The following is a 10,399-nucleotide window of genomic DNA, read 5'->3' as shown; positions in this document are numbered from 1 at the left end:
GTATTGTGGAGGAGACGAACCCCCTTATATACGTAATATTTTATGTTCGTCTTAAGTTTTAATGCTATTCATTACTTCCAGGTGGAAATTTTTTTAAATTTATTTTCTCATTGTTTTTTTAAATAATGCTAGAAAATCCTGCGCCCCCTTCCTGGAAACTCTCTTCCCTCATGATAAATTCCTCCATGGAAAGATCCTCCCACGTAACCCTCTCCCCCGACCCACTCCCACCCCAACGCGAAAAAGTCCCCCTGAAAACTTCTGTACACTTCATAATAACCATTACTATGTGTAAACATTGTAACTTGTAAATTTGTAACTTGCGGCCCCTCCCCCGGGGACTGCGGAGAATTAAGTCGTCCCCAAAGACATAGCTATTAGGTTTTCGACTAAGATGAACAGAATGGCTATCTCAAATTTTGATCCAGTTACTTTGGGGAAAAAATGTACATGAGAGGGGGCCTAGGTGCCCTTGAATTTTTTGGTCACTTAAAAAGGGCACTAGAACTTTTAATTTCCGTTAGAACGAGCCCTTTCGCAACATTCTAGGACCACAAGGTCGATACAATCACCTCTGGGTATTACTAAATAAAAAAAAACAAGTTTTTTTAAATGAAAGTAAGGAGCAACATTAAAACTTAAAACGAACAGAAATTACTCCGTATATGAAAGGGGCTTTTCCTTCGCAACGCCTCGCTCTTTACGCTAAACTTTGACTCTTTCTCTTAACTCTATTTATAAAACAATAAGAAACTTTATCGTACAGAGCGGGGCGTAATTTACGGAGTAATTTCTGTTCGTTTTAAGTTTTAATGTTGCTCCTTACTTTCATTTAAAAAAACTTGTTTTTTTATTTAATTTCTGGACGTTTTTGAATTAATGTGCTCTCCGCACATAAGTAATTAAAACGAAATTTGCATATTAATTAACTGCAATTAATCGGAAGATTTTGAGAAAAAAGGAGCGAGGGAGGAGGCCGAGTTGCCGTCCAATTTTTTGATTACTTAAAAAAGCAACTAAAACTTTTAATTTTTTACAAACGTTTTCATTGGTAAAAAATATACGTAACTTACGAATTAATTTACGTAACGAACTTACGTAACGTAATTTACTTACGTAACGAATTAATTTACGTAACGAACTATATTCGTATGTTTTTGTTGCGTGTATGAGGGGGTTCAACCCTCGTCGATACCTCGCTCTCTACCCTAAATCTTAAATTTTGTCCCAATTCCTTAAGAATGAGCTCTGAATCAAAAAGGCTGTAGAATAAATAGTTTAATTACTAAAAATACTTTAGCGTAAAGATTGAGGTATAACGAGGAGGTAAGTCCCTCATAGGCGTAATAATTTTTGTTCGTTTTAAGTTTTTAATGCTGCTCCTTACTTTCAGTAGAAAAAAACTTTTCGTATTTATTTTTTCATTGTTTTTTCAAATAATGCTAGAAAATCCTGCGCCCCCTTCATTGAAATTTTTTCCCCCATGACCAGCTTCTCTGTGGAAATATCTTCCCACGTACCCCCCCCCCCCCTCAGATCTCCCCCCTAAACAAAACAAATTCCCCTGAAAACGTCTGTACACTTCCCAGTAACCATTACTATATGTAAACACAGGTCAAAGTTTGTAACTTGCAGCCCCTCCCACGGGGACTGCGAGGGAGTAAGTCGTTCCTAAAGACATAGTTATTATGTTTTTCGACTATGGTGATATCTCAGAATTTTGATCCGGTAGCTTTTGGGAAAAAATGAGCGTGGGAGGGGGCCTAGGTGCCCTCAAATTTTTTAGGTAACTTAAAAAGGGCACTTGTTTGACTTTTAGGGGGTGTTTGCCCCTGTTTTCTAAAATGAGGCAAATTTTCTCAGGCTTGTAACTTTTGATGGGTATAACTGATCTTGATGAAACTCATATATTTAAAATCAGCATTAAAATGCGATTCTTTTGATGTAACTATTGGTCTAAGAATTCAATTTTTTTAGAGTTTCGGTTACTATTGAGCCGGGTCGCTCCTTACTACAGTTCGTTACCACGAACTGTTTGACAGTTCGTTACCACAAACTGTTTGATTATACTTCCTGGCTGAAGGGCCTTGTGACGGAGATCAGCACCGCCGATTTGGACCTTAAGGGTCTAGTGCCGCATCCTTTACCTTTTTACTTACCCCTGGGAAAAAAAAACAACAAATAAACACGCATCCCGTGATCTGTCTTCTAGCAAAAAAAAACACAAAATTCAACATTTTTGGTGATAGGAGCTTGAAAATTTTATAGTAGGGTTCTCTGACACCCTGAATCAGATTATGTGATTTTTGTTAAGATTCTATGACTTTTAGGGGGTGTTTCCATATTTTCTAAAATAAGGCAAATTTTCTCAGGCTTGTAACTTTTGATGGTTAAGACTAAACTTGATGAAGCTTAGATATTTAAAATCAGCATTAAAATGTGACTCTTTTGATGTAATTAAATAAAAAAAACAAGTTTTTTTAACTGAAAGTAAGGAGCGACATTAAAACTTAAAACAAATAGAAATTGTACCGTATATGAAAGAGGTTGTCGCCTCCTCAACGCCTCGCTCTAAAAAAACTAAAAAAAAAAAAAAAAAATAAAAACTGAAAAAGACGAAAAAACTAAAAAAAGGAAAAAAACTGAAAAATAAAGGAGAAAAAGAAAACTAAAAAAAAAAACTAAAAAAAGGTAAATGTATTCAGGCCGAAGTAGCTGAGTTGGTAAAGCGTTATGTTCCAGGTTCTAGGTCTGAGAGGTTCCAGGTTCGAACCTTGGCTTTAGCATTAATACAAAAGAAGAAAAAAACTAAAAAAGGTAAAAACTACAAAAAAACTAAAAAGAAAATACTAAAAAAACTAAAAAAGCTAAAAAATTAAAAAAAAACTATAAAAAGGTAAAAAACTAAAAACTAAAAAAGAAAAAAAAAAATAAAAAAAGGTAAAAACTACAAAGAAAACTAAAAAGAAAAAAGAAAAAAACAAAAAATTTATTTCATCATATAGGCCTACCAAATTCAAAAACGAATGTATCTACAGACCGGGACACAGGGAATATAAATGACGACCGGGACACTCGAAGAGAAATTACAGACTGGGACACCGGGACACAAATGACGACTGGGATGTGTGTGTCGACTGACGTCATGTTTGTGTGTCGACTGACGTCATGTCTGTCGACTATAAATGACGACTGGGACACAACTACAACGGGGACGCCGGGGGGCACAGGGGGGATATATAAATGATGATGAAGACACAGGGAATGTTTGATTAGCAATCACCATCAACAAAGCTCAAGGGCAATCATTAGATTAATGAGGTATAGATCTAAATACGGATTGTTTTTCCCATGGACAATTATATGTTGCATGTTCAAGAGTTGGTAAACCTGACAATCTATTTATATGTACAGACAATGGGACAGCGAAGAATGTTATATATTCGCAAGTTCTACGTAGTTAAAAATATATATATATATATATATATATATTATATATATATATATATATATATATATATATATATATATATATATATATATATATACATATATATATATATATATATATATATATATATGTATATATATATATATATATATATATATATATATATATATATATATATATATATTTATATATATATATATATATATACTAGCTGTTGGGGTGGCGCTTAGCGCCACCCCAACACCTAGTTGGTGGGGGTGCTTCGCGCCCCCCAAGCCCCCCCGCGCGCGTAAGTCGTTACGCGCCATATTAGTTACGCGCCATTGTAGTTGTGTATATATATATATATATATATATATATATATATGTTTTTAACTACGTAAAACTTGCGAATATACAACATTCTTTGCTGTCCCATTGTCTGTGCATATAAATAGATTTTCAGGTTTACCGACTCTTGAACATGCAACATATAATGGTCCATGGGAAAACAATCCGTATTCAGATCTATACCTCATGATTCTAATGATTGCCCTTGAGCTTTGTTGATGGTGATTGCTAATCGACCATTCCCTGAGTCGCCATCGTCATTTATATATCCCCCTGTGCACCCCGGTGTCCCCTTTGCAGTTATGTCCCTGTGTCCCGGTCGTCATTTATATTCCCTGTGTCCCGGTCGTCATTTGTGTCCCGGTGTTCCAGTCTGTGATTTCTCTTTGAGTGTCCCGGGCGTCATTTATATTCCTTGTGTCCCGGTCGTGTGTCGACTGACGTCATGTTTGTGTGTCGACTGACGTCATGTCTGTCGACTATAAATGACGACTGGGACACAACTACAACGGGGACGCCGGGGGGCACAGGGGGGATATATAAATGATGATGAAGACACAGGGAATGTTTGATTAGCAATCACCATCAACAAAGCTCAAGGGCAATCATTAGATTAATGAGGTATAGATCTAAATACGGATTGTTTTTCCCATGGACAATTATATGTTGCATGTTCAAGAGTTGGTAAACCTGACAATCTATTTATATGTACAGACAATGGGACAGCGAAGAATGTTATATATTCGCAAGTTCTACGTAGTTAAAAATATATATATATATATATATATATATATATATATATATATATATATATATATATATATATATATATATATATATATATATATACATATATATATATATATATATATATATATATATATATATATATATATATATATATATATATATATATATATATATATATATATATATATATATATATATATATATATATATATATATATATATATATATATACTAGCTGTTGGGGTGGCGCTTCGCGCCACCCCAACACCTAGTTGGTGGGGGCGCTTCGCGCCCCCCAAGCCCCCCCGCGCGCGTAAGTCGTTACGCGCCATATTAGTTACGCGCCATTGTAGTTGTGTATATATATATATATATGTTTTTAACTACGTAAAACTTGCGAATATACAACATTCTTTGCTGTCCCATTGTCTGTGCATATAAATAGATTTTCAGGTTTACCGACTCTTGAACATGCAACATATAATGGTCCATGGGAAAACAATCCGTATTCAGATCTATACCTCATGATTCTAATGATTGCCCTTGAGCTTTGTTGATGGTGATTGCTAATCGACCATTCCCTGAGTCGCCATCGTCATTTATATATCCCCCTGTGCACCCCGGTGTCCCCTTTGCAGTTATGTCCCTGTGTCCCGGTCGTCATTTATATTCCCTGTGTCCCGGTCGTCATTTGTGTCCCGGTGTTCCAGTCTGTGATTTCTCTTTGAGTGTCCCGGGCGTCATTTATATTCCTTGTGTCCCGGTCGTCATTTATATCCCCCTGTGCCCCCCGGCGTCCCCATTGTAGTTGTGTCCCAGTCGTCATTTATAGTCGACAGACATGACGTCAGTCGACACACAAACATGACGTCAGTCGACACACACATCCCAGTCGTCATTTGTGTCCCGGTGTCCCAGTCTATAATTTCTCTTCGAGTGTCCCGGTCGTCATTTATATTCCCTGTGTCCCGGTCGTCATTTGTATCCCGGTGTCCCGGTCTGTATATACATTCGTTTTTTAGTTTTGTTTTTCTCCTTTATTTTTTTCCTTTTTTCTTTTTTTTCTTTTTTAGTTTATTTAGATTTTTAGATTTTTTAGTTTTTTTTATTAGTTTTTAGTTTTTTTGTAGTTTTTACCATTTTTTTAGTTTTTTAGTTTTTTTTTTTTACTTATGTCCTGGTCGTCATTTATACTCCCTGTGTCCCGGTCGTCATTTGTGTCTCGGTGCTTTGTTGATTGCTAATTTATATTATATTTATATTTATATTTTTCATATTTATTAATATTTTTTTAGTTTTCTTTTTCTCTTATTTTTCAGTTTTTTCCTTTTTGTTAGTTTTTTCTTTTTTAGTTTTTAGTTTTTTTTAGTTTTTTACCTTTTTTTAGTTTTTTTAGTTTTTTTAGTTTTTTAGCTTTTTTAGCTTTTTTATTAGTTTTTAGTTTTTTTTTTAGTTTTTGCCTTTTTTTAGTTTTTTCAGTTTTTTTTAGTTTTTTGTTTTTTAACCTTTTTTTAGTTTTTTTTAGTTTTTTAGCTTTTTTAATTTTTTTCTTTTTAGTTTTTTTTGTAGTTTTTACCTTTTTTAGTTTTTTTTCTTCTTTTGTATTAGTGTGAAATAATTCAGACGTCATATGCGGACAAACACGACGTCACTCGACAGACAGACAGACAGACATAACCCAGAAAACAACTTATTTTTATATATATTTATTCATATTTTTTTAGTTTTCTTTTTCTCTTTTTTTTTTTTTTTCAGTTTTTTCCTTTTTTTTAGTTTTTTTCTTTTTTAGTTTTTAGTTTTTTTTAGTTTTTTACCTTTTTTTAGTTTTTTTTAGTTTTTTTAGTTTTTTAGCTTTTTTAGTTTTTTTATTAGTTTTTATTTTTTTTCTAGTTTTTGCCTTTTTTTATTTTTTTCAGTTTTTTTTTTAGTTATTAGATTTTTACCTTTTTTTAGTTTTTTTTAGTTTTTTAGCTTTTTAGTTTTTTTTTCTTTTTAGTTTTTTTTGTAGTTTTTACCTTTTTTAGTTTTTTTCTTCTTTTGTATTAGTGTGAAATAATTCAGACGTCATATGCGGACAAACATGATTTTTTAGTTTTTTTATTAGTTTTTAGTTTTTTTTGTAGTTTTTACCCTTTTTTTTAGTTTTTTTAGTTTTTTTTTTACTTATGTCCTGGTCGTCATTTATACTACCTGTGTCCCGGTCGTCATTTGTGTCTCGGTGCTTTGTTGATTGCTAATTTATATTATATTTATATTTATATTTTTTATATTTATTAATATTTTTTTAGTTTTCTTTTTCTCTTATTTTTCAGTTTTTTCCTTTTTTTTAGTTTTTTCTTTTTTAGTTTTTAGTTTTTTTTAGTTTTTTACCTTTTTTTAGTTTTTTTAGTTTTTTAGCTTTTTTAGTTTTTTTTATTAGTTTTTAGTTTTTTTTTTAGTTTTTGCCTTTTTTTAGTTTTTTCAGTTTTTTTTAGTTTTTTGTTTTTTACCTTTTTTTAGTTTTTTTTTAGTTTTTTAGCTTTTTTAGTTTTTTTCTTTTTAGTTTTTTTTGTAGTTTTTACCTTTTTTAGTTTTTTTTCTTCTTTTGTATTAGTGTGAAATAATTCAGACGTCATATGCGGACAAACACGACGTCACTCGACAGACAGACAGACAGACATAACCCAGAAAACAACTTATTTTTATATATATTTATTCATATTTTTTTAGTTTTCTTTTTCTCATTTATTTTTCAGTTTTTTCCTTTTTTTTAGTTTTTTTTTTTTTAGTTTTTAGTTTTTTTTAGTTTTTTACCTTTTTTTAGTTTTTTTTAGTTTTTTTAGTTTTTTAGCTTTTTTAGTTTTTTTATTAGTTTTTATTTTTTTTCTAGTTTTTGCCTTTTTTTATTTTTTTCAGTTTTTTTTTAGTTATTAGATTTTTACCTTTTTTTTAGTTTTTTTTAGTTTTTTAGCTTTTTAGTTTTTTTTTTCTTTTTAGTTTTTTTTGTAGTTTTTACCTTTTTTAGTTTTTTTCTTCTTTTGTATTAGTGTGAAATAATTCAGACGTCATATGCGGACAAACATGACGTCACCTGATCCATCCACAGATCCACACACAGACAACTTATTTTTATATATATAGATCAATCTATATTCATAGGTGGGACTCAGGGACACAACTACAATGGCGCGTAACTAATATGGCGCCTATAAGGCTGAGGTCAAAGCCATTGCGTCATCGTAAGACTCAATAGGATAATAATTTACGAATTAATTTTTTTTACATTTCTCGTTCAGCTTAAAATTATGTCCACTTGTAAGCTTCGATTTGGAATTTGATACCTGAACACACTTTTGTTTGCTTATAATCATTCAAAGACAATTGAATATCAAAACAGAAGATATCGAAACATTTACTATTGTACAAGAAAATTCTATGAAGGACATACTAAATGACGTAGACATACTACTGTTTTTGGGTAACAAGCTTTTAAACTTAGTCCCAAGTAGTTTTGACAATTTACCAAGGTCTTGTAACAACTTTAAAATAGCAAAAAAAATTGTCTTAGATAAGACCAGTTGCGAATTTAGAATTTTGTTTATCGGTAAGCATAACTTTTTTTTTACTCCAGGTAAAGGTTTCAACCAATACATTCTGTGCAACGCCATTTTGGTGTGAACTTAAAACTCAGAAGTTATAAAATTAAGAATGGATCAGTCCTTGGAAGAGATTATTAAAGCCAGAAAACTAAATGGAAGGAAATTTAGTGGTGGTTCAGTCATAAAGCGCAGAAATCTTCACATGAGAAGAGGTTATTGGCGTGAACGAGGAGGACTAAGTGGCAGAAGAAAATTCTTTAAGTCAGCTGAGTTAAGATGGCCATCTGTAAGGGAAGAGTTCGGTGGTGGCAGAACAAAACTATTCATATCTAATCTCGATTTTCGAGTGAATGACAAAGATATTCGTGACCTGTTTTCAGAATTTGGTCCAATAAAGTCAGCAGCAGTCCACTATGATAGGAATGTAAGATCATTGGGTACAGCTAATGTTATTTACGAACGAAGAATGGATGCTATACAGGCTATGAAACAGTATAATGATATCCCCCTTGATGGTCGAAAGATGAAAATTGAGATCAGCTTGTCTGAGATACCTGCTGTGGCACGGACTATGAGATTAGGATCTCTAAGAATCTCATCTGGACGATTTAGGGGATATAGGAGTGACAACAGAGGTCAAAGTCACATGGATGGAAGAGGCAGAGCTCGTTTACGTGGTCGAGGTTCTTGGGGAGGCGGTTGTGGAGGAAGAAAGCCTCTCACGGCTGAACAGCTGGACAAAGAACTCGACTCCTACATCAAAATGGACGTTTCGTAAAGCGCCATTCACATCAGTCTGCAGTTTATATTTTCTTAAACTGCCTTAGAATATTCGAGTTACTTTATGTTTATTAAAATTCTACTTTTAAACGAGTGAAATTAAAGAGCTGAAAGTTCTTCTAAAAAAAAACATAAAAGATTTCAACCAATAGTGAAGAATTTCAAGCAACGTTCCTAGTATTAAACTGGCTAACGAAGTGTTTTAGCTATGTTTGAATTTAAAGTTGAAATTGAAATTTTGATTCTTCTGAGTTCCTTCGTTGTACTGGACTTAGTGCTGATGATAGACAGTGGCTTTTGAAAGCTTTTGTGTTTTTGGTTCTTATGGCTGAATATGGGATACCTTTTTACGGTTTAGGGAACACGGAGAAGTCAAGAGACTTCATTGAGAGACCTGCTCAATGAGGAATGTTCAAGAGTTCTGTGCAAAATTCAAGTCTGGAAATAAAGAGCAATAGGAAAACTGCTATGAAACTGTTATTCGATAAAGTAAAGACGTTTCTGATACGATGAGAATTTCTGCGTTTACTTTTATATGAGAAATTGCAAATCGGAACGCTATATCTGCATTTTATTGTCTGGAGTTTTAAGTTGCTTTCTTCCCAATGGCTAAAACTTGCTGTGTTTACATGTTCAATTTCCCTGTACGTGAGGACCTTCTACCCTTATCTTATCAAGTGAAGGTAAACATCGTGTCAAATTACCACACAAATCGACCAATTAAGTGTCAGATTTGTATATGACTTAAGGAAATACGCTACGGAATGAAAAACAGTTTACCCTTTTTAAGTCATTTACGAACTAACTTTATTGAAGCTCACACGATGCTTGGAGATTGAAGGTTGAATTCCGGATTGGAGATTTGGAGATCGAATGGTTGAAGAGGCGATCTACAAATTCTTTTCACTTTTAAACAAAGAAAAACACATTCTTTCAAATTGTGAATTTTCAAAGTGAAAGTGAAGAGAGACATTAGAACATGAAGCAATCATAAACTTATTCTGCAAATGAGGAGTTTTACCACCCCTTCAGCCAAGGCCGTATCTAGGGGGAGCAGCTATGGGGTTTGAAACCCCCGCGAAATGTTTTTCCGACTCGTAAAAACGTAATAAAAATGAATATTTGACAAATTTTTGATGCTTTTTTTTAGTTGTTTTTTGTAAACACCTCCCTGAAAAGAATCCTTTTGTGACTGCCCCCTCCACGAAAAAAAATACTGGATATGGCCCTGCCCTCAGCTTCAGGGTCCCACCTCTACGGTAAAGCTTATTAGTGTTTCACCGATTAAAAATTATACCTTATCTGCAGAATGCCCCAAAAAGAAGTGCTTATGAAAACTTTAATTAAACAGCTATAATAAAAGGTTATAAGAGTGTGTGTGGTTATTATAGAGGCATTAGCTAGGTTTCTGTAGAGAAGCAACTTTTCAAAAAATGCTTATGATGATTCAATTTTGTCTAAAATAACATTTTATTTTAATATTTCGATTAATGGGGGGCTAGAGTTCGTT

General features: G+C 33.0%; 1 protein-coding gene across 1 annotated transcript; it reads left to right on the top strand.

Annotated features, from left to right (window-relative positions):
* Positions 1 to 8,218: 8,218 nt before the first annotated feature.
* On the top strand, positions 8,219 to 8,887 carry LOC136027767 (aly/REF export factor 2-like). Its single transcript, XM_065705228.1, has one exon. It carries the CDS (start codon positions 8,219 to 8,221, stop codon positions 8,885 to 8,887), a length of 669 nt encoding a protein of 222 aa, XP_065561300.1.
* Positions 8,888 to 10,399: the final 1,512 nt, after the last annotated feature.

Source organism: Artemia franciscana, chromosome 5 (genome assembly GCF_032884065.1).
Source record: "Artemia franciscana chromosome 5, ASM3288406v1, whole genome shotgun sequence".
Taxonomy (NCBI): domain Eukaryota; kingdom Metazoa; phylum Arthropoda; class Branchiopoda; order Anostraca; family Artemiidae; genus Artemia; species Artemia franciscana.
This window is presented reverse-complemented; position numbering and strand designations above follow the sequence as displayed.

What these genes read in the sequence shown, in the direction of transcription:
- LOC136027767 (XM_065705228.1), top strand. Translation starts at nt 8,219, where the DNA reads ATGGATCAGTCCTTGGAAGAGATTATTAAAGCCAGAAAACTAAATGGA.